Source organism: Scyliorhinus canicula, chromosome 4 (genome assembly GCF_902713615.1).
Source record: "Scyliorhinus canicula chromosome 4, sScyCan1.1, whole genome shotgun sequence".
In the NCBI taxonomy this organism is placed as follows: Eukaryota; Metazoa; Chordata; class Chondrichthyes; order Carcharhiniformes; family Scyliorhinidae; genus Scyliorhinus; species Scyliorhinus canicula.
The window spans coordinates 78,594,721-78,619,555 of NC_052149.1; the positions used below are offsets into that span (position 1 = coordinate 78,594,721).

The 24,835-nt window shown below is 39.9% G+C and overlaps 1 protein-coding gene across 5 annotated transcripts; it reads right to left on the reverse strand.

Moving 5' to 3' along the window:
• Positions 1 to 598: 598 nt before the first annotated feature.
• Positions 599 to 24,359, reverse strand: LOC119964701 (paired mesoderm homeobox protein 1-like). Of its 5 annotated transcripts, XM_038794565.1 has the most exons (6): positions 23,796 to 24,359; positions 22,545 to 23,546; positions 18,031 to 18,206; positions 14,202 to 14,377; positions 5,631 to 5,734; positions 599 to 1,412 (listed from the first exon to the last, which is right to left on the reverse strand). In XM_038794565.1, exons 2-5 carry the CDS (start codon positions 22,792 to 22,794, stop codon positions 5,662 to 5,664), a joined length of 675 nt encoding a protein of 224 aa, XP_038650493.1. In that variant the 5' UTR covers positions 22,795 to 23,546; positions 23,796 to 24,359; the 3' UTR covers positions 599 to 1,412; positions 5,631 to 5,661. The 5 variants fall into 5 exon arrangements, with proteins under 5 accessions (XP_038650493.1, XP_038650494.1, XP_038650492.1 ...); XM_038794566.1 differs by lacking the exon at positions 5,631 to 5,734 and having other exon boundaries at positions 14,188 to 14,377; positions 23,796 to 24,358; XM_038794564.1 differs by lacking the exon at positions 5,631 to 5,734 and having other exon boundaries at positions 23,903 to 24,354.
• Between the last annotated feature and the right edge of the window lie 476 nt (positions 24,360 to 24,835).

Here is a 24,835-nt window from a genome sequence, read left to right on the forward strand (position 1 = left end):
ATACACTTGTGGGATGGTGACTCGGGCCTAGACTAGTTAAATTAGGGACTGTTTTTTTATGTGTTGGTGTATTCGAGTCGTTCTGTGAAGAGTGGTTTCAAAAACTCACAAGTAATAGCACAACTCTTAAATGTTGTCCTCTCTGTACCTGGATGCCTAACTTTGTATTTTCTTTACATTGGACAAATCTCTGTAGAAATCACCCTTCAGTAAATTATGTGAGCAACGTTTATAACAGCTAACCTTGGCTTCCTTTCCTGGCAGTGACTGAGGGATGTGAGGTGGGAGGTGAGTGTGACTGGGAGAGGGATGGGGAAGGATCGGGGGTCTGGTCTGCTTTGTACGGTAATCTTGATGATTTTCCCAGCTGAAATTTAGAAACTCAGCCTTCAAACTACAAACACAGCCAGCAAGCAAATTGAGGCCAGAATATCAATTGTGTATATATACAGTCCTTCTTAACTGAGCAACACACACATATAATGCCAACTGTCTCTTTCCTATCTGGCTCCAGTACATAATACAGTATTCTTGTAACAGAAATGTACAAGTTAATTTTGCACAAGTTAATTTTGAAAAAGACCCATTTGGCACTGACTATATTTTCGTAATAATTTATTGATGCATTTCTAGTCAGATATAAACCCACGTCTTTGAGTGCTTGTTACTTTATTGTACACAAAAGAATCATTTCTCCTTTAAGAATAGGTAAAGGCTGTTACAGACGTAGACAGAATAGAAAATCAGATTTGCCTTATTTCAAAAAAATTGTTTGGTCAACAAAAAATTGCCTTATCAAGCTTGCCTCTATAGAAAAAAATGCATTGCTAACAATAACCTTTTCATGGGATACAAAATGTAAAATCTGTAGAGAAACAATACAATATAACTTTAATACAACACTCAGTTGGAGACCCAATAAAAGCCTCTTTAAAACATACGCACAACAAAACAATCTTGCAATTGGTCTAGCCAAAGTTTGAAAATTGTGTCCCAGTATCTTAAATCCAGGATGGAAAAGGTTTTGACAAAACTGGAATATATACTTACTCTTATCTTTATTTAAAAATCCACAGGGATGAAACGCATCAGCAATTCTGGCTCTATACAGGTCAAGTATTTGTGCGTGTCCATGTTTTTATTTGCCTGTTGTATTGGGATTTGGTTGCTGTTTGTAGTTTGTGTTCTTGTCCCTTCCTTGAGACCTTTTGCTGATGCGGTCTGGTTGCAGGGAATGGACGGACCCGTGGTTGCTGTAGTCCATGAAGGGTGCTCAGTTTACGGTGGGCACCTGATTTCTTTGTAAGCTGTATTCTTTGGCTTTGAGGCGAAGGTTTGCAATACTGTTGGCCATATTCATTCCTTGAGTGGGGTTAGTGGTAGCACAAGAGGAGGAGTATGTGGCCATGGCACTGCGGAACAAACACACAGACTATTAACCAACACACATTCATATTTTCTTTGATATGATTTTAATTTATAGAATTTATATATGCAACAAACTCAACAGGTTTTTCATATTATATAGAGGGAAATTAGGAGTTGTGTGTAGTAACATCAAGCGCCTGTCTTAGGAAAGTTTTATACCTGGGGAAGGAAAATTGAAAACGTGTTATGTTCATGTGGCAAGCGTTTTGTGACAAAACAAATGCCATAGCTATCTTGTAAAATAAATCACCCATTTGTAATTGAACACAATTTAATACTCTCCACTGTTCCTGATAGTTTGTTAGTTTGAAACATTTCACACAGAAAACAGGCCTCAATGTTGTATGGTAATGCAATGTCCCCTTTAAGCAACACCAATAATTAACTAACCCTTTGAAACAAGTGATTTTTGGGATGTGAATTCTTTAGGACCGTCTCTAAGGGCATTTGCACTGTTTTGAATTTGCCTCTGCTGCTGGTACACAGGTCTGGAGAGTGAAAAGTGGGTGGAAGCTGGGAATACAACTGCAGCTAGTAACCCATTAACAAGTTCTGGCGCTGAATTGAATCACAATCGGATGCAAGAGGAGCTCCAGTGAAGTTTACAGCATATCCGCAACATAGCGTGAGAGAGGTTGCGGAACTCCTGAAGCTGCAAAAAAATGTGGACCAAAGGGATGCAAACATGATCCAGCATTAGTGTTCCATGCATTGAATGGTTTCGTACTTTTAATGAATAACAGGATACCTATGGCTGAGATAACACCCTGCCATCATATCCAATTTACTGAGCCCCTTAAGATATTAAAATCTGAAACACCATCGCTCCAGGAAATTACAGGAATGAAATCTCCATTTGGGAGAATTTTTTGAGCATCAGGTGCCTCTCTGATCAATAACAAAATTGCCATTAGTTATGGGAATTTCTGGAGGCTTTCACAAATCTTCACCTATTTAACCAGGAACATGTCCACTTATTGACTCGAGTATACGTCCTGCTCTTAACTTGCAAGAATTTGCATGTGAAGCATTTCACCATATAATTTTAAAAAGCACTCCTTCTGAGTTCAGAATGTTATGAAGAAAATAGCAGAAACCAGAAAGGCTTTGAACATCAGAGAGGCATTCGAGAACTGTTACTTTTATACAGGGGTGATCTGATTGTTTCAAGCTTTCTTTATTTTACTGCCCAAAATTTAGCTTATGCTAACAGATAAATTTCACCACACACTCCTGCACGTGTCTTAGGGTCACATATCCCTGTGTGGCATGTAGACCTTTCACTAATTTAAAACATTATGAAGATCCCTTGGAATTTCTGGCACTTTAATACACTATTTTGTTATCTATCTCTATCTACATAAGAACTGTCTCTGCAAAGGGGGTTCAAGATGTTAATGACCCATAAGACACTATAAATATGAAAGGATGATTATTTGCCAAACAAATGTAAAAGTGCCCTAATCAAGCAAATATTCATGAAAAGAACAAATCTTGAAACCATGAAATTATTCGGTTCACCACATCAACTTTCAGATTATTTTCTGAAATAAATATGATCCTTTTTCAGAGCAGATTCGAAGAAGTGCCATATTGGACTGAAAATGTTAAGTCTGTTTCTCTCCAAGCTGCTGCCAGTGCTGCCGAGTTTTTCCCAAACTTTCTGTTTTTATTTCAGATCTCCAGTATTTTACTTTTATTTTTGATTGTTGTATTTATTATTTTTATAATGCCAACAGTTGTCACAAAGTTCTGCGCTGCGGCAGAATGGAAAATAAATTTGCAGTGCTCCAACTCTCCAAATATATTTTTGAACACTTTCTTCTTTTAATGCATTCTATTTAATAAGACATTGTGAGCACTGTTCCATAACTACTTATGACACAAGCATTTGCTTTAGAGTGATGTTAGCTGGTATTACTGATTAATATGGATTCACCCTTCCTGTACACAGATGAGGCTGAGCCTTGTGCACATGTGCACAAATCACACTGTGGAACAGTGTAACCTTCACCATCATTTGGTTGTGAATAAAAATGTTTAGTGAAAAGCTGACTGACCTGTTAGCTTGTAATTAGCATTAAAATTATAGTGGATCATTTTAAATGTTATTTTTACTGTTTTAAAAATGGCTACCTGTTGCCCGCAGGCAGACCTTCCTGAAGTTAAATTCAATACAATGCAAAAATAACTCCGGGTGAATGGTGCGTAACCCAAAACAAAAACAATTGCTTGTTTGAGGGGAAACCTCATTCTGTTACCCATTGTTTGTACCGATAAGGAGATGTCACTTGCCCACTAAAGATTAAATTATCAACAAATTCTAAGTCAATTGTACTATACTTTGTGTTGAAGAAATGTGGAAAAGTTCTTGCATCAGTGCTGAAATTGGAGTAGAACTAAACTTAAAGAAGGCAACATAACCAATCAATGGAACTTAGAGGCCTGATATAACTCAAAAGCAGTTTCAAAGTCTCACCACAGTACATTATTGCACTTATTAATCATTACTTCTAAATAATAGAATCTTATTGCTTTCCTAAATGCAGCATTCTTATCTTTCCCTATTTTTCACTTGAAATGTTACTTTAAAGTTGAATCCACATGCTCCCATGACCTTCAATGCAATCCATAAACCAAATCGCTAAAATGTTGATTGACAAGCTGTCAGGATGACTAATACTGTTCTAAATGGTGCAGATATAGGAATTTGATTATTAATAAGATCTTAATAGTTGGTGTGATATTTGACCCCTTGATGAGCTTCCAACCACAAATTCACTTTGTCACTAGATAGCCTATTTCCACCTCGATAACTACTCCCAATTTCACCCCTGTCTCAGTTTATTTGCTGCTGAAACTCTCGATCATTCCTTTGTTATCTCTAGAATTGATTATTCTACTGCACTCATGGCCGGCCTTACACATTGTACCCTCCAAAAACCTGAGGTCGTCCAAAACTTTGCCAACCATTTCTTAACCCACATTAAGCCCTGTTTGTCTAACATCCCTGTTTGTCTAACATCCCTGTGCTCGTTTAGCTGCATTGACTCTCAGCCAAGCAACATCTGGATTTTAAAGTTCATATTGTTATTTTCAAGTCCATCCATGGCATCAGCCCTCCCAATTTCTATCATCTCCTCCTGCCCCACAACCCTCCAAGATATTTGTGCTTATCTAATTCTGGCTTCTTGAGCATCACCAGCTTTAATCATCAGTTGCCTAGGCCCTAAGATCTAGAATACCCTCTCTACACCTCTCCATCTCTTTGCCTTGCTTTCCTCCATTGAGATACTACTTAAACCTACCTCCTTGACCAAGCTTTTTGTCATCTGGAATAGTATCTCCTTATGTGGCTCAGTGTCATATTTTGTTTTAATATGCTCCTGCTAAGCACCTTGGGTTTATTGTGTTAAAGGTGCTATAAAAATGTAATTTGTTATTAGATGGTTAAAATAATCCTGAATAAACAGAATTTGAATGTAGGTTTAAACTCATTATGGAAACTAGGCCTAACAAAACAATTAAATTGATAATATTCATTTATTTTTCCCGTGAAAGTCTATTAGGGCTTTGGTAAATAGAATCTCCTGGGCTGGATTCTCCGTCCGTGGAACCCTCCGCTTCGCCGGCAGCGCACTCACACTCGTGGATTTCCTGACAGTGTGGGGGTGCCCACAATGGGAAACCCCATTGGCCGACTGCCAGGAGGGAGAATCCCACTGCCGGCGGGGTTGCGCCGCACCCGAAACCGGAGAATCCTGCCTTCTATATTTAACAACGATGTATGATAAAAATCGCATAGCTGGCAATTATACTTTCTCGGTATCTTTCCTTCTGGTAAATATCTGTTCTCAGTAGTTACTTCCTTTTAGTTGAATAAATACTTTTGCTTTATTTTCTTAGGAAACTATGAGAAGTAAGAAACATACCCTCATAGAGAGGAAAAAAATAAAGGTTTATTTTGTGTGTAATCAAATATGTGTGTGAGAGAGTGAGGAAGAGAGGGGGAGAAAAAAAGGAAACTCAAGGACAAACAAATACATAGCAAATGGGTCAATCCCTGATGTCACATGCTCTCTGACAAATCTGAACCACAGCTGTTATAAAGTAAGTGATGTACATTGCCTGAGTGTTACTGTTCAGTGCTCTTTATATCTAGGCATATGGGTACATTGTATATTAATGTGATTGATACATACCCATTATGTACAGAGGAATTGTGGATGGGACTTATGGAGTCCAATAGGATGTACGGCCAAAGAGACTAGCAGTAGGGTATGGTTGATCCTCAAGTGTATAGAGTCTGTTTAGAAAGGTTGTGCACAGAAAATGTGGAAATTACCCTTGATGTACTGGTTATTGATAAGGTTCTATTGACATCAGATTATTGACATAGCAATCATTCCAAATGAATAACTTCAATTTCAAGTGAATAAATACATTTCAGATTGTGTTGCATATAGTCAGCATTAAAACCATGTGTGCGTGTATGTGTGTACGTATGTTAGCCGACATATTAAGGAGGCTTATAGAGTCCATAGTTTCATCAGATAATTTTCACTATAATATGGATGCTGTGAAACCCTGCCTCCAATGCATTATTTTTCCCTCTGGCTAGAAAACAGGAGAAGAAATTTGAAGCCTGTATGTGGGAATTACTGATAAGTTTCTACTTGTGGGACAAGGCACTTATTGTTATAAAATTAGGATGTCCTGGGACAAATAAAAGATATGCTCAAGGCTGTTCCTCATAGCAATAGCAGTGAAAATGGCAATAGTAATAGGCAATAGGAATAGGTTATTGCTTTTCGGGTTATTCCACATGATAATACAGTCTGTGCGTATATATTACATATACACATATTAATAAATGCACTGAGACAGGGCTGTAGGTAAGTGTGATGTACATGATTCAACCATATTCTGCACTAAGGGATCATTTACGCAAGAACATTTACGGTTTCAGCATTCTTCAGGTGGCTTTAATCAACTGATAGTGGGACATCAGTTGCAATGCTACAAATGGCCTCAGTAACTCGCTTTGTGACAGGAAAAATTGCTAGTGTTCCACACACTAATCACTATCGCTATATATGTTAGCTGCTGTAATGGTTGTTATTAATTGATTCCTGCTACGTATTTTACATGTTTGAGTGTCAAGTGAGGACAAGATCTAGCTTGGCTGTGATGCCTTCTGCAGTCAATTTTTATGGCCAGCATTCACTGCCTGGGTTCACACATAAATAACAGTCATTTGGGTGAAATACTGGGGGAGGGGTTGGTTCAAGTTGGCGAAATTGTCTTGGGAAAGGAGCGGGGAAAATAAATGGAAAAAAAGAGGGAAAACAAACCAGGGATAAAATAAAATGTAATAATTGAGATAAGATGACTTGTCAGAGCTTAGGAGTAACTATTTATGCTCACGATTTTTCTCACAGTAACAGGCAATATTTAAACACACTACATGGAAGTGGGTAAATAGAAACCAGTTATTTTGTTTAAAAAAAGAGAGAAGAAATGGTAGTCCACTGTCTCAAACACCTGAAGCTGTTGGCTGATGATTTGCGGCTTGGGAATAGCTTTCTGGTTGTCAGAGATCATGGTTCATGGGGCCCATATGAGGAAAGAAATCATAAAAGAAATAAAATAAACTTCAAAAAATGCATGGGGAAAATTGTCTGGCAGGACAGATATTCTGTGTGTGGGATACAGTAATGTTAAAACAAATTAACTTGCTTTTCTGTTGCACTTAGCGGAATGCTACTGACATGCATGTCTCACACAAAGAGCAGTAAACTTCTTGGATTGGCTAAAGTGAGTCACGGGGAAAATCCTCTAGATTCACCGATAGATTTACTCTGGAGCCATCACCAACTGCATCAGGAGTTAGTGGACTTCACTAAATGCATCATAAAAGCAAATCTTTGATTAAATCATGATGGGTGTGAAATTTCTTCTCTCCATCCCACTTCATACTCACTGACCATGATGGTAAAATTATCAATGATCAGAATTTTGCCAGAAATGTGATCTGTAAGATGAGTCCCACTGGTAGAAACAATCTGCTTCCCACTGAGATGGTTTTCAAGTAATGGGTTGATTAGCGAGCAACTTTTACATCGAAAATAATCGGCAGGGCATATAGATTAATGTTTTACAGACAATACTACCTACTAATATCTGGAAATTGGGGAACTATGACCCCTTCCCACTAATTAGAAGATAGATTATTAGGAATTTGTGTTAATAATAATGTTAAAGCACAAAGAAAGTGCTCAAAAGCTAACATTGCAAGACACCACCAAAGATGAAATGAGCAGAAGAGAAAATGGAATAAATCCAGAAGTACTAATTAGGTAATTCGAGCTTGAAAGCATGTTGATTATAGGAAGAAAAAACTGAGGAAGGTAAGAATTTCCACATGTTAATTTCTTGGTGTTCATCTATTAGGTGAGCACTTCTATCAGATAGGATACACATACGTGGACTATAGAAATTATGTAAGTATATATTAAGAGATCTGTGCTGGTTATTTCAAAATATGAAGTATTAACAATGATTATGCACAATGAGATCCATTTGCACAGGCTAGACAACATGTGTTCAGGATTAGAGATTTGGGACCTTGTTTGACCTGGAAGCTTATATATTAAGTATTAATGGACTAGAATGTAAACAGTTTGCATATAAAAGACTGATAAATGATTATCTAAAGCTTGTTTTGTCAGATTACACCTCTTTGAAGTGTCTTGATACATGTTTATACATTAAATGTGTTACATAAATGTAAGTTGTCGTTCTACTAGTACTGTGGAGTTAACATTTCATGGGGTTAATCCTGTACTCTTAAGAGCTGACCCTGGAACCTGTGAAGTCCTTGTGGAAATAACTTTAACATTAATTGTCTGTTCTATATCGCGGAATGGTGGGAAGCTGTTTTGTCTTCAAATCCCCCAAGGGCTAAGTTATTGATTAGCGCCACTCTATTGGAATGACCAATTATTAGCCAAAGGAAGGGAGACTTTACCCTCAAGCCATGCTTCTCCATCATCCAGTTAATGGTCTCAAAGTGTCAGAGGTGTAGAAAATATTGACTACTTGAACTCAAACTGATACTGTAAATGCCACTGGACAATCAAATAGAAGGAAAATTGGGAAAAAGTAAATAACATAATTATTAAGTAGGGATTTCTTTTGGACAATGTTGTTCATATTATTGTCCTCCTAACTCTTAATAATATTTACAGATGAGTTTTGATGACTAAGTGGTTTTCATAAAAAGTGGCAGATTTTTTTTGTTTCAAGAGACAATCAATTTAAATGCAATTATTAAGTAAATTGTATTCTTAGATTCATGGCTAATGCAGTGTATTTACATCAGTCAATGTTCTGCTTTACAGCTTGGCTAGACAGTAAGTAATGCAATATCTATCTACTGTTGGTCACCATATACTGAAGTACTGCCTGGATTAATGCTAATAATGTGGTTTTCAGTCAGTGATGATTTCTGTTCTAATTCACTTGTTGTAAAGTGGGAACAAATATTTAAGTGTGCAAATAGCAAAATTATGTTTTCTCTGTGCATTTTACTTTACTAAATAATAATCAAACATTGTTTTTCATGAGTAATTGATATGGTGCATTATTTTGTTGGCTTCGAAAAATTTCATAAAGTGTACAATAGGCAACCTGGGTCCAAGCTAAATTATATTTTCCATGCACATTCAGTTGCTTGTGCACTAAGCTGTCTGATTTTATGCACATCAGTGTAATATTAAAAATGGTAGCTGTACTGTATTTACTATATTGCACTATACCCCAAGTGTAATATATATGTCATAGTGAACGTCCCTTTCAAATCCTAGTGCTAAATTGTGTCAAATATAAATGCTGTAAGGGAGATCTCTCACTTTCCTGTTCTTTGGTATGATTTATATACTTTAAAACAGTTAAAGAGGGGCAGGATGGATGTAGACATTTTCCTTAGAGTTATCTAATAGGACATCATGAGATTATGGTATAGTGTAACAACAACAATATCCCCCTCAAGGTCAGCAAAACTAAAGAGGTGGTCATTGACTTCAGAAAGCAAAGCATCAATGGTGCCGTGGTGGAGATGGTGACAGCTTCAAATTCCTAGGTGTGCACATCATCAACAATCTGTCCTGGTCCACCCATGTTGACGCTATGACCAAGAAAGCACAACAGCACCTATACTTCCTCAGGAAACTAAGGAAATTTGGCATGTCCACATTGACACTTAACAATTTTTACAGATGCACCTTAGAAAGCATCGTATTTGGCTGCATCAGAACCTGGTATGGCAACTGTTCGGCCCAAGACCGTAAGAAACTACAGAGAGTCCATCATGCGAACCCGCCTCCCATCCATTGACTCTGTCTACGCCTCCCGCTGCCTTGGGAAAGCGGGCAGCATAATTTAAAACCCCTCCCACCCAGGTTATTCTCTCTCCCAACTTCTTCCATCGGGCAGGAGATGAAAAAGTCTGAGAACATGCACCAACAAGTTCAAAAACAGCTTTTTCCTGCTGTAACCAGATTCCTGAATGACCCTCTTATGGACTGAACTGATCTCTCAGACATTTTCTTTACTGAGTAGTACTCCATTCTGTATGCTCACCCGAAGCCTGTGCCTATGTATTTGCATTATGTATTTATGCATGTCCTATGTTTTTTCATGTATGGAACGATCTGTCTGGACTGTATACAGAACAATACATTTTACTGTACCTCGGTACACGTGACAATAAATCAAATTCAATTCAATCTGCTTACTTTTCTCTTGTGTTGGTCGGGGCAACTGAAGCAGATGCTTTGTATAGAGCTCACTAGTGACAACATGGTATTCAATTTCATTAAAATAATTGATAGAAATATTGTAGATGTAACAAACTCTCTATACCAACAAAATCATTATACCATAATTTTGTGATGTCCTATTAGATATCTCTAAGGAAAATGACTGTGCACATGCTGCTCCTCCTTAACTGTTTCAAAGTATATAAATCATATCGAAGAATAGGAAAATGAGAGATTGCATTTCAATGTATAAATTTTAGAATTAAATAACACTTCATTGAAAAAAAACAATACCTATCATAAATTGTCATTAACCTTGGAATTTTGAATACTGACAGCAGGTAAAAGTCATAAAGTTTTACATTCAATCAAAGTATATTCACTTTGAATAAAGCAAGTTACTGAAAAGAATAGATCCATGTCAGCCATTGAATATGTTTCAGTTCTAAATTGCCACTCCACAACAATATCTTCATTGCCTCCCATTTATATCCAGCATTTTCCATGCAACTGTGACTGCTATGAGGAATGCAGTCGGGAAGGATCTCTTTACTGAATCCACTAATTAACAAAGGGCAAACTCTTTTAACAAGTAGCAGCTGGTCCCTGGCTAACTTGAGATGAACCATCAAAAAGTTAACCACCTAATTACAGAATCTAATTACAACTGAAAAGACCTCTGGAAATTGGGATGTGTAATTAATAGCCAATAATGAATGTTTTAAACTCAGTCTCTTAGACTCTATAAATAATAAAGGTAGAAATGTAATTCAGCTACACAACTGCCCCAGTGTATTTACAATTATTTAACGCTGTATAAGTGGTGTGTAAGTGATTGGAAGCAATGGAGGAGCATGCGGAAACTTCTGAGGTGTGGAATTCCATTCAATTGGAATGAGTTTTAATGGCTCAGATAACATTGTTCCACATTTTTAAAAACTTGCAATTATATAGCACTTTCCACAACCACCAGACAGCCCAAAATACTTAATGTTGCAATGTAGGAAACACAGCAAACTCCCATACACAACTTTGAGATGATGACAGGTAATCTGGTTTTGTGATCTTGACTGAGGGACAAATATTGGTCAGAACACTGAGGATAACTTCCCTGATCTACTTCAAAATAGTGTCATGGGATCTTTTTCATGCACCTGAGTGGATAGATGGGGCTTCTAACTGAAAGATGGCATCTCCAACAGTGCAGACTTCCCTCAGTATATTACTGGAGTATCAGCCTTGGCTTTTATGTTCAAATCCTGAAGTGGATGTTCAACATAGAACCTTATTATTGTGACTCAAAGAGGAGTCTACCAACTGAGGGACAGCTGACACACAAAAAGTGTTAAGGGTGGTCTTTTGGGGGGGATTTTGTAGAATTAAATATGACTTTGCGGGGAGCATTTAGGCCCAAACTTTTATTCTTATACGAAGACTATTGGTATTAGCATCAGTTAAAACTCACAATATCCAAATCCTCATATTGGAGCCGACTTTGAGTATAAATTCAAAATATATTTCCCGGATTAATATTTAGTGTCCCCAATAGAATACTTTCAATATTCCACTTATTTCCAGCTAGGCCATTGTAAACAATACATATTATGCACAGAGCACACAATTTCAGCAGAAAATACAGTAAAAGTATTTTATTAATAAACATTGGAGTTATTTTTTTTAAATAAATTTAGAGTACCCAATTCATTTTTTCCAATTAAGGGGCAATTTGGTGTGGCCAATCCACCTACCCTGCACATAGAACATAGAACATTACAGCACAGTACGGGCCCTTCGGCCCTCGATGTTGCGCCGACCTGTGAAACCATCTGAAGCCTATCTGACCTACACTATTCCATTTTCATCCATATGTCTATCCAGCGACCACTTAAATGCCCTTTAAGTTGGCGAGACTACTACTGTTGCAGGCAGGGCGTTCCACACCCCTACTACTCTCTGAGTAAAGAAACTGCCTCTGACATCTGTCCTATATCTACTACCCCTCAATTTAAAGCTATGTCCCCTCGTGTTGGTCATCACCATCCGAGGAAAATGACTCTCACTGTCCACCCGATCTAACCCTCTGACTATCTTATATGTCTCTATTAAGTCACCTCTCAGCCTTCTCCTCTCTAACGAAAACAACTTCAAGTTCCTGAGCCTTTCCTCGTAAGACCTTCCCTCCATACCAGGCAACATCCTAGTAAATCTCCTCTGAACCCTTTCCAAAGCTTCCACATCCTTCCTATAATGTGGTGACCAGAACTGCACGCAGTACTCCAGGAGCGGCCGCACCAGAGTTATGTACAGCTGCAGCATGACCTTTTGGCTCCAAAACTCAATTCCCCTACTGATAAAGGCTAGCACACCATATGCCTTCTTAACAGCCCTATTAACCTGGGTGGCAACTTTCAGGGATTTATGTACCTGGATGCCGAGATCTCTCTGTTCATCTACACTACCAAGAATCTTGCCATTAGCCCAGTACTCTGCATTCCTGTTACTCCTTCCAAAGTGAACCACCTCACACTTTTCCGCATTAAACTCCATCTGCCACCTCTCAGCCCAGCTCTGCAGCTTAACTATGTCCCTCTGTATCCTATAACATCTTTGGGTTGTGGGGGTCAAACCCACACAAACACAGGGAGAATGTGCAAACTCCACACGGACAGTGACCCAGAGCCGGGAGGCAACAGGGCTAACCCACTGCGCCACCGTGCTGCCCAACATTGGAGTTATTTTATGGCTGTATTTTGAATTTAAGATTCCTGTGACATCAGTAAACTATTATGTCATCCATACAGGCCTTTCAATCTGTTGAATAATGGTTTTGGATTGGAATACTGTCTGTGGATGCCTAGTTCGCATCATGCCCATGTGGAAACTCAATCCGTATATGACTCAGCTCCTGGTTGTCATAATGAACAGTGCAATTCCTCTAATCCCAACTTCCTTGGGTTTCCAGAACTCTGTATCCGTGAAAGTACTTTACTTTATTCCCATTATAAACTGTAATTTTGCCACTGATGTCTTGCTACTAATAGGTGTGTGCAGGTCTTCATCATTTTAGATTTGTTTAAATATTTCATTGTTGAGGCTGCAAGTGGGGCGAGGGCACTGAGTTATAGGGGAAGTGATTGTTTCGGGTTTGAGCCTATTTGGGGCTGCTGTGGATTTCACTCCCTCGAGTTTTCTGCTAGATTCCCTCTACAGTGTCAACAGGTGAAAAACCTAAATGCACAGAACTGCTCTCAACCTAGATGGCAATGCCAAATAAATGAACGTTATTGAAACATAGCCACCATTTTGACAACCAACACATTTTGCAGGCAACAACTACCAGCCTGTGAGTACTAGGTTATTACCTTACTTTGGGATTCCAATAAAGGGAGTAAACCAATTATGCTTTGCTCTCCGTATATCAACAGGATCTCAATTACATTTCCTCCAGGTAATGATGTCCCTACTTTTCCACTATAAAGCGATCATTTGCATTTACACATCATTCACTTTCTCGAGACCGCCCATCGGCAATTAACTAATTTGAAATGCAGTTACCCTTATAATGTCAGTAAAAGTGATTATTTAATTATATAATCCTCACCGGTATTTATTATTCTGTATCTATCTCCTTTCTTCATAAATGATTGCATTAAACACATTTTCAAATGACATTCATATCAATGATTAATCAAAGGGGATATGTCAGGAGATGTGATTTTATGGTCACATTGCAAGTTAATTCTGGTTGTGTGAGTTGAAGGAGATTTGCACGGCATAATGTATAATCATTTATATGTATGAGAGTGTGGATGATATTACCTATGGAATCATGCTGGGACAGTTAATTTTGAGCTTGGAGACTGCTCAGGAGGAATTTGTTGCGCCTATATTTTGGACAATTTGCAGGCATTGCGGTTAGAGATGACAACTATATTACCAATAAGAGATTACCCATATGGAGATGTCGTTCCCCAGGACAGGTAATCCTGGGCTCTGGGCGCTGGACGCGGGGCCATGGGCTGCTCCACCGCCTCCCCGCTGTATGATTTGAGGATAGAGGCATTTTTACTGGCCAGCAGGGCTCTCTCATTCCGTCTGAATTTTGCTCTTCTGTTTTGGAACCAAACCTGAGAGAGAAGTGAGAATAAAACAATAAATGCAGAACATTTAACCTTCCGTCTATCTTTTGTAACTTCTGGCTGATAACGTTGGTTCACTTCTAACAACGCCCACAAGGCCTCTCACTCGTTTTGCTTTATGCTGGGATATGTATCGAGTTCAAACGAAACGTCTGTGCTGGAGTAATATTCAGTTCATCAGGAGAAATTACACAATTGACACAATCTCCAAAGGGGTTCCATTATGGGATGCAAAATATTCATTTATTAGCACAACACAAAGTTGTGCCTTTTGAATTGTCTGATTTGTAGGAGTGGATTCACTCTCCCAGAAGAAAGGAATTGCTATCTCACTATTCCCAAACTCCCAAGCTGGCCCGATCCTTAGGCCATATAAAGAGCCCACGAATTGAACTCTTAGATTCAATAGAAATGAAATAACCTACTGATTTTACTGATTATCTTATTAAATTACGGACAATCCACTTTTTTGAATAGAATAATTTCTCAGGGTACCTGTTCCATTGCATTACGTTCTTCGAATGGATTAATTTACATTTAAACACGCGTTAAACTTTTTCAGCGGAATATTTTTCCTGAGACGTTCATGTGCAAGAGTTCTGTAATATTGTACAAACACAATCTAAAAACAACCTCGAAATGGCCGACGAAATTCATTTTCTTTGACACTGTTGAAGCCATTCTGACACATTAAAAACTGGTAAGGCATGCTGGGCCTGATAAATAGATTTATTCTCAATTAGATCGCAACTAATTTATGTTCTCACATGTGGATTTAGTTGTATATATGAAGTATAGTTTATTTAAAATTTTTCATCATTTTCAGATGCCTATAACTATTCAATTCAATCAGTACCTTGTCAACTTCGCGCCTGGGCACGGCATTGGAATGCTGTAGTACTTTGGGATTACTTTAGAGTCGAGTCGCTGATAAGATCTTACTGGGTTTGCCAAACTAAACTCAATGTTATGAACAAACAATGTTATGTATTACAGGTTTTTAAAACGAGCAGGTCAACACAGAAATGTTTGAGTATTTGGTCCAAGTTGAAGGATTTTGCTGACCTATGCAAGGATCCATCGCTCTCTCACTATCTAAAACCGAACCATATTGACCCATTAATTATTTGTAGCTTTCCTGACGTTTAATTTTTTTTTTTTTCAAACGGAGCCAATAATTATAATATATAGAAGGAAAGTTGAAGGGATATCTGACTGGAAATTGAGAGGCTACCATGCGAAAGCGTTCATGTTGCCAAGAGCTGTCTGGAGCCAGGATCATGTACTGTATCAAGTATCTGACTTGTACAGTGGTGAGCAGTGGGTGGTGGACGGAGGGTGTTGTTACTTTCGGCTGAGTGGGAAGGTGCAGGCCCAGGTGCGAGGCAACATTCTCCGAAATGTTCTGAGCAATAGTCACAAACTTGAAACGGTAACTCTTTGTTCCAGGCACTGCCTGATCGGCTGAGTACTTCCAGCAAATTCTGATTTTAATTCAGATTATCATTAACCCCAGTGTAATCGAATCTACCGAAGGAATCTGGCTGGCCTTCCTCACACTTGTATGAAAGCATCAGTACTCCCAGGCTTCCAATCCTGCCTAAAAACTGCTGATATGGCATTTCAGCAAAGCGTCAATTTTGTGTCAAGGCCGACACAATATGGGGCTTGTGGAGTGGTTCTCTTGCTGAGGCCGGTTTCCCTTCCAAACAATGCAACATATTTATGGACGGCACAGTGGTTAGCATTGTTGCCTCACAGCTCCAGGGATGCGGGTTCAATTCCAGAGTTTGCACTTTCTCCCAGTGTCTGCGTGGGTTTCCTCCCACAGTCCAAAGATGTGCAGGTTAGGTGGTCATCCTAAATTGGGTAGGTTGGAGGCGTGGGCTTTAAGTAGGGTCCTCTTTCCCAGGACCGAATGGCCTCCTTCTGCACTGAACACAGCTTATGTAACCATCCATCTGCACTGGTAATTGAGAAGAACATAAGGGTGGAATTGGACAACACTCTACCAGTGAAAATGTTTCCTTTTGTAGTGGCTTTGCTGTTTTTGACTCATTGATCAGAATTTTATTCACTATGTGGCTTGGGGACTTGCTTCTCAATCTAAAGATATCTATTGTTTTAGTTAACAGTTTCAACCTACAGTTTTCTTGCATTTAAACCTATGATTGCCCGAGAACTGTCTCCAATGTTTCCTAATATTTAATGAAATGAAATGATTAATTAACTCTAATATTTAATTGTGGTTCTCTCCTTCAGCAAATAGTTACAGACCCTCCTGACCTAGCATTGTCTGCATGCCAATATGTGTGTGCTATCTTTTCGTACTGTGTACACCACCCAAACATTTTGTATGCTCTATCCATATACTGCACACATACGAAACATGGAATTAAGGGTTACCCAGAGAAGGCAGGAAAGTGGATGTGGTGAGCATTAGATCAGCTATGATCGTATTAATTAGTGGAGTAGGATGGAAAGGTTGAATGGCCTACTCCTGTTCTGTTTATACGGGCCTTGTGTCACACATTTTCCATTCACAATGGGGTTTACAAAAAGCAGTACATGTGTTTATTGAAGCAACAATGTTATATCTAAGTTAGCTGGCAGTTTTCTTGCTCATAAGTCCCGGTTGATGATATAGTTTTAAATAAAATATTAAAGCAGAAAATGTGCATCAATTGTAGGGTTTCAGAAATCAGAGCTCGGGCCCACAGAAACAAAATACTGTTTCCTCAGTATGAAATACACGGCCCAATGCTGTGCAGCCAGGTTCAGACAGCAGGGGTGTGTGGCTAGCCTTCAAGTTAATAATATATTCCTTTTTCAAGTTTCCTGTAAACCCTGCGTTCACTTTGGGGGTTGAATGCAGGGCTTGATCAGCGAGATCAATGAATGATCTGGTTCCAATCGCACTGATGCTCAATCCCATTCCCTGTATGCTAACATTCTCCAGAGCTTCCGAACTCGCTCGACGTAATGCCGACCGACACTTCTGTTGTTTGAGCTTTGATTTCAAGAAGGGGGAAAGACAGTGCCGGCTCGATAGGAGTAGAGAGTTCGAGATAACAGTGGCAAGGAAATTCTTGCCATCCTGAACACCCAACAGTTACTGATTCACGCGCTCTTTCAATTAAAATGATAAAACACTGGTGTACATGATGTATAAAGGGGTTTGCGAACTTTGTGTGTTCACATCTAACCTGACTGGGTTCGCAGTTGGAGGAAATAAACATCCCAAAATAGAGCGTTGGTTCATCCTATAAGGATAATACTGCTTCCATGTTTCCATATTAGCGAAGTGATTTGTTATTTTGTACGACATTGGCGGTAAATTAAAAACAAAACGGCAGTGCCTTTGTTCTTTATTTAAAAATCACTTCAATTTACACAATTTACTGAATTGAAAACAAAGAGTTGGGCAAGGTTATTTGGTGACCGGGTGCTTTTGGCACGGACAATGAGTGTTTCCTGTGTGGCCAGTGAATGATCTGTGAAAACACCTCTTTACCTTCGTTGTCCTCCCCCCCCCCCCCCCCCCCGCCGCAATCGGATTATATCAAATGGCGTGGGTTGCAAATAAACTGTAGCAGGTACTTGCAACTCTGATACAAATATTAGACAGAATAAAAAGGTACCTGGACTCTGGCCTCGGTGAGGTTGACTCTCCTGGCCAGATCCTCACGTACGAAGGCGTCCGGATAATGCGTCCTCTCGAAGACTCTCTCCAGAGCCTGCAGCTGGCTGCTGTTGAAGGTGGTCCTGTTCCTCCTCTGCTTCCGCTTCTTCTTCTGCTCTGTGTTTATTTTATCACCTACACTCCATAAAAAAAGAATTACACGCACCGTTTAATCAGTTAGCACTCAGAAAATTAAAAGAGACAAAAGACCTATTCGAAGTACAGGGGCCTTAAGACTTGCCATTGGGCACCATCGCAGTTTGACTTGCTGGACTACATGTTACTTACCCGGACAAGTGTCCGCCTGTTTCGGTAAATCGCCACCATTGTGTTAAACAAAACCCATTCGGTGACTGCCCTCAATTCGAAATGGGGTGCAAGATTAAATGTACAGCCACTACACCCCATTTCAATTTTCTTTGGGACTTGACATTGAAAAGCTTTTCAAACATATTCGACGAGTGACAAATATCCAGATTAAACTGTCATGTCTTTCCTAGCAATCATTTATTAAACGAAGCACGCGTATGGTCGGTATCTTTGAGAGTTTTTAGCATTCTTGGGATATGAGACGGCTTCAGTTTATCAGATGAGTCTTTCCTGTTGCTTTTCGAGCTCCCTTGAAAGAGTATTAGTTTATAAATCACAACTGGGTCATAAAATAGAGCTTTCATTCTCCATGTTTTTCCAACCTTATTACTTTCCTGAATGCCCGGGGCTGCATCTTTTCATTAAGAGAATACCCCGTTTGTTTTATCTGTAATTCCCAATTCCAAAACCGTGTCTTTGCTTTGATTGATGAGAGGCTTAAACCGTACTGAACATCAATATTGTCGCAAGTTTTACAGGTTGCCTGAGCTATAACTGGAACTGAAACCACGACAGGGAACTTCCTAGCACAGGAAACTTGCGTGGGGATTAGAGAAATATTTAGTTAATGTATTTTATTTGTCCATCAAATGGCTGTTCGTTCAGTAAGTAAGCTGCAATGAAATGGCTACCTCCACCACTGAAAAATCAAGGTTCGTGGCAAAGTTACCGAGCAATTCCAGAGTTCTGGATGATTTGCCAGTGGCCTAAAACAGCATATTGATAAACAATGTCGTAAACGATGGATTTGAGTTACATATATAAATTAACTGTATCTCACAATCTATCCATGTTCCATGTTGCATTAAAAATTGCCAACTATACAGTCCAAATATAAGTCCAAAGATGTGCGGGTTAGGTGGATTGGCCATGCTAAATTGCCCGTAGTGTCCTAAAATGTAAGGTTAAGGGGGGGTTGTTGGGTTACGGGTATGGGGTGGATACGTGGGTTTGAGTAGGGTGATCATTGCTCGGCACAACATCAAGGGCCGAAGGGCCTGTTCTGTACTGTTCTGTGTCTGTGTTATACATGGCGGATGTTTGGCATGTAGCAAGGAGTGAGGTTTAACGGTAATGCCGTTTTCTAGTAGTAGATTAGGTGGATGCCGATTTAAGAATATAGTTAGCTTGCCTGATGGGCGTGTGCTACACATTCGTTGAAAAAATGGACTATTGGGCGATGCTGTCTGAAGAACTATTCGGTTGGACGCTCTGTGCATTTAGGCCTTGTTAAGGTCGTTGATTTCTGTTGTGACCCATGCTGTGCATCCGCCCCTCCCCTGTTTAGTCTCTGTCTTAAATGCTGTTACATTATACATGTTCATGGGTTCTTTATCTTGAGTACGAAGCCTCCAGTTCTTCCTATGCTAAATGTGTGCTTTGTGATTTCCTTGGCGGCTACATCAGAGCAACAGTTGATACACGGATTGACTCAGCACCAAAGATCGAGCCTCCAGCAATGACAATCTCCTTATAAATCCGCTGGAGACCTACCAACCTCTATCAAAATGATTCTTTCTGTTAAACATATGAAATAATTATTTACATCTGTAACCGATAATTAAAGGTTGTGAGGCAGGTTAATAAATAACATCTTTTCTTGATATAAACAAATTACAAACGTTGTCTCTGCGATCACAAATCGGAATGTTTGCCTCCTAATCTACATAAAAAATCTAGGCTGCTAAAAGGTTACATAACGGTGCTGCCGTTGATAGGAGTGTTACTCAAACATATTCGGACATTGTGAATAATTAATACCATGTCAATTCTTCTAAACTATAGCTCAACTTTAAGCAACCTACGCTCTGGAATTGTTCATTGCGTATTGTACAAATTAAAGCCTTTGTCAGTAGAAAAATACAAAAGAATCGATGTTTCCGATGCATGTAGAATTGGTACAGGTATTATGTTGTTCCATTTCTAGTCAATCCTCATACTGCTTTTGCGGACAAGTCAAGTCGAGTGACACTGGCTGGTTGGGACAAAGGGGGGCGAAATCCAGGATCAACTATTCCAAGACAATTTCCTCACATTACCTTCTGAAGGCCTTGGTTTAAAGGTGGTGGTTAATGTGATCAAATATTGTTTCAAATTGGAGACCAGCAGCTAATTCTGAGCCTTTAACCATGAATACTTTATTGGGAAGGTCGGGCCTCCATCTGAAAACAAATTTTAACTTGATAAGGCAAGACTCCTTTCCTCTCTTGCAATAGCCCCCTGGGTTAATAACTGGCACAACGAACTCATTACTGATACAGAATGCCCTTAACCATCAAAATGTTTCATAATTGGGTAGTTAAAATGTAGTGAAGAACTATAAAGTATAAAATGTTTGCAGTCACTTCCCGGGGCCTTCTTCAGAATGTCAGGCTAGTTCTGTTGCTCGGGGCAGATTCTCAGACCAGAGGATCAAGGCAGATCTCCGGTCAGGGGCACATTGCCGGCGCCGATCCACATCTGCTGTGCTGTCAGAGAGATGGAAAGGGGGTGGGGGCCGATGAATTCAAGCTGAACTCGCTCCCCAAGCCGTATCTAATGGTTAGTAGAGGTCTCTGGAGGGAGGGAGAGAGAGAGAGGGAGCGCGAGGCACGCTCTGAACACCTCACATCAATCAGGCACAGCATCAAACTCACTCTGATCCATGGGCAGTCGGAAAACTTCTAACAATCTTTATCTTAACAGCATCAGGATGAAAGAAATGCAGAATTTTACACGCTTTCCCCTTATCTTTTATTGACAAACTGGTGCCAGCACTGGAAGAGAACCCAATTAAAGTATTTTTAGTCCTTTTAACTTTTTAAAACTTTATAAAATATTGAAATAAAATAAACTGTTGAAGGTTAAATTACTTCTGAACTGATATTATTTTCCCTTGTGTGTACAAAACCTGTATATAATGTAAGAAGCATGTTTCAAATAATTGTGTCTACACACACATTCCTATATTGACTCCTCTCAGACTCTACGAATATATAGACTAACCTTGCAGCAAGTTCAAGTCCTACTGGAGATGATTATTATTTTACTTCCATAAGAGATAGAAATCAGAGTTATTTTGTGCGCGATTTGTGTTTTGGCCGGCGTGTTGCCGTGGATAATGAGAAGTAAATGTTTCCTTAGCTTTGCTAGGCATGATTCATTGAAAACAAAGATGTCGTCTTTTATCGCTGATGCATGACAAATCAATTTATCAAACTAATCAGATTAGCTGTCATTACCAGTGTTGTTGTCTGTGGGGACACTTAAAGCACTTTTGTCAAATTCAATCTGTCCACTTGTAATGCCTACACATGTTCCGAAAGAATGAGCTATCAAAGTGCAATGTGTTCCTCCTAATGGAGGCAATACCTTGCTGAATGGCGAGACGATGTAACCCCTGCGTTCGCCCAATTAGCTTCGAATTTAGAATGCTCCTCGAATTTTCAAAGCAATTGTGTCTAATGTTGCTATCCAAATGTACATGTGCTTGTAACAGTTCCCAGTGAAGCAATGCGAACCATCAGCTGGTGATAGCCTACCACTTTATAACCTTTCCAGCATTCACATTGGACTGTGACATTATTGTCTGAAAATATTCCATTTACCGTCCCTGGCGGCTGGTGTGTTTCCCGTTCATTTATGCCTCCTTTACATTTTTCTACATACCTGCATTTGTTGAGTACCTTATGAAACGCTATTTAGCTGGGACTCACAGCGTGTAGGGCGAGCGGTACTCGGCCTTGATGCCAGTGAACATTCTCCACTGCATCTCGGATGTGAACTTTTGCGTAAAGCCATATTGTATAGGAATGTATTTTTAACGTAAAAATGAAGCAGAATGCGGGAAGTGCTGCTATTAAAGGTGAGATCCTGTATTGCCAGATCTTTAAATTGATCGTTCTACGTTCCCCCTCCCAAAGAAAACTCTTATCTCCAGCTGCCTCCTAATAGGCGCCTCGGGACTCTGCCAAGCGGTATCTCCACACTTCGGTAATAACAAACGGCTCCATGACATTTACACATACGTGTTAATGCGATGATCCCTCTTTGCGCCACAGTGATAATCCCGTTAGTAACCCCGTGTCGCCTATTGTGTTTCTTTTTTTGGTTGTTCACACTTACTTTCTTGTTGGGGAGTGTCACTGCCGCTGGTCACCGCCGGGGACTCGAGCAGTTTCCTGCCTGCCTCACTCACACTTTCATCGGCCTGCTGGAGGTTCATCTCCCCCACTTCTTCCAGATCCAGCAGGTGACTCACCGTGAAGTTCTTTTTGGACTGTAAATTGTCCATGTTGGCCGTGATAGTGTTCTCCAAGCGACTGGGCACAGAGGCCGTCTGCCTGTCCATTACATGGGGATAATTCGAGGTCATGGCTTAGATGTTTAAAAAAATCTTTTATTTGAAACAAAAATTATATCTTCCGATTCTAGCAACCTCCCGAGCCTCGGCGCCCTTCGTCTCCAGTTTAGGCAACACGTAGCGAGAAAGGCGACCTCCACACACTTGGACCGCACGCCGGGAGACTCAAAACGTTTTTAAACAATCAAAAAAATCAGCAAACTTCCCTTAATGTTGATCTCTGTTCCGACGCCCATGCAACAGCAGCACATAGCCAACTTCAGAGGAACTTGAAGAAAAGTTGTCCTTCCTTCTCCTTGACTCACATAGGTGACATCAGTTTAGAAAGAATGATGTTTTGCAGATGTACGAGTGAGGTTTCTCAACTTACTCCAGCTTAGAAAGGAGACACACACAGGAGGCAAGAAAAGTTTTTTTTTTGCTGAACGTCTCGGGGCGGGAGAAACTCTGAAGTGTGCAGTACTTTTCCTCCTTGCAGGGGAAAAAAGGCCTTTCTGGCACTTCAAAAGCCAGCACGAGTGCCGTCCAGAGATTGTTTTGCGCCGAATAAATTAAAATTGGCGACCCCAGGGAGACGAGATTCTGCTAATACAAGCCTGTAATTACGTGGCAAAGCCCCTGTGTTCTGTGCCTCTGACGTTCTACAGACCCCTCTCCATCACAGCACTCCCACCACTTTGATTAGAGCGGGCAAATGAAACCTTTGCTCTCTTGTAATCTGCCCTCGGATCCCTTTGTATTTCGTAACAAGACGTAATTATCATCTGAAAAATATATAAAAAGGAGAAACTGACAGCCAGAAAAATACATCAAAGAGTGAGCTTGTTTATCTATCCGTCAAGTCAGCCAGACTTGTTTTGCATTGCGGTTAAAGGACTAATTTGCATGTTTTATACCAATCGCTGGGCACTTTTCCCCTCCCCCTCAAAAAAATCCGCTTTCCCTCAGCGTACTGCCATAAATAGTTCCTCGCTTGAGGGCAAAAGAAAATATTACGAGGGCCATGTACTCACCTCCACAAGACGCGCCAAATCAACGTGAAGGGGCGAGTAAAAGGCAAATCCGATGGGCCCTAACTTTCATTTCGGAACTGTTTGAAGATCTGAAAAAAAGAGCCTACCCTTTGTGTTTGAACGTTGTACGAGGCTCCGCGTCTCTAGGTATTCGAGCGGGTTCCAGCGATACACTGCTATTGCTAGAGCCTGTCTGTCTGCAAGCAGCCTGGCCAGGGTTTTTTTTCTCTCTAGCTTTTGTTTCAGTTTTATAACTGGACGTACAGAGAACGCAACAGCGGTCAGAGAGGGAGGGCACCGGAGCTTTCAGGGAAAGGCGCTTTTATTATTTTCCCTGTTGGCAATTTCTATCTCCGTGTTTTTTAAACGCATTGCAAAAAAAAAACAAATTTAAAAAGTTCAGTTGGAGTCCACCTTTGTCATTTTTATTAAAATTTGACTGAATATATGATAGCACTGGGGATGAAGTCATTATTATTTTTTCAATGCCCTTCACTCATTACAAAGATTGCGTGAGGTTTCAGAAACAGGAGTGAAGGGAGCCCATGTGTGGAAATGGCAGGAGTCTGGACTCCTCGCTGCAATAGACATCCCATTACTTGCAGCGGCCTGATATGGGAAAAGAACACTTGATGCCATCAAAGAGATCCATATTGAAACCAGATGTGAGCCTCTCGGTTCTTTCCATGCATTTAATTAAGGCAACTGAGACGGAGTAGACGTTTTTTTTTTCATCATTAGTTTCCCTCCAGACCCTTTCCCCAGATTTGGGCGGCCGGTTCGGTGCCAGTGCAACATGTCTGTCTTTTTCATCTACAAATATCATTGAATTGAGACTTCTCTCAACATCTGTTTGGAGAAAACTTTAAATCCCCTCCCCCCGCCCCCTCTCCCCATTATTTGTTAAAGTCGAACTCATAGACGCGGAAGGAAACGTCAAATGAACTCGCCAGGAAGTTTATTAACCTGATATTGTACGGTTTCTAATTGCTCCTCCAACGGGCGCGCGTGTTTATTTTTCAAATCGCGTTTAAAACCTT

What these genes read in the sequence shown, in the direction of transcription:
- LOC119964701 (XM_038794564.1), bottom strand. Translation starts at nt 22,794, where the DNA reads ATGACCTCGAATTATCCCCATGTAATGGACAGGCAGACGGCCTCTGTG. An exon ending in TCACCGAGGCCAGAGTCCAG is followed by an intron (nt 14,378 to 18,030) that starts GTACCTTTTTAT and finishes CTTCTCTCTCAG; the next exon opens with GTTTGGTTCCAAAACAGAAG. An exon ending in GGAACGACATCTCCATATGG is followed by an intron (nt 1,413 to 14,201) that starts GTAATCTCTTAT and finishes TTTGTTCCGCAG; the next exon opens with TGCCATGGCCACATACTCCT.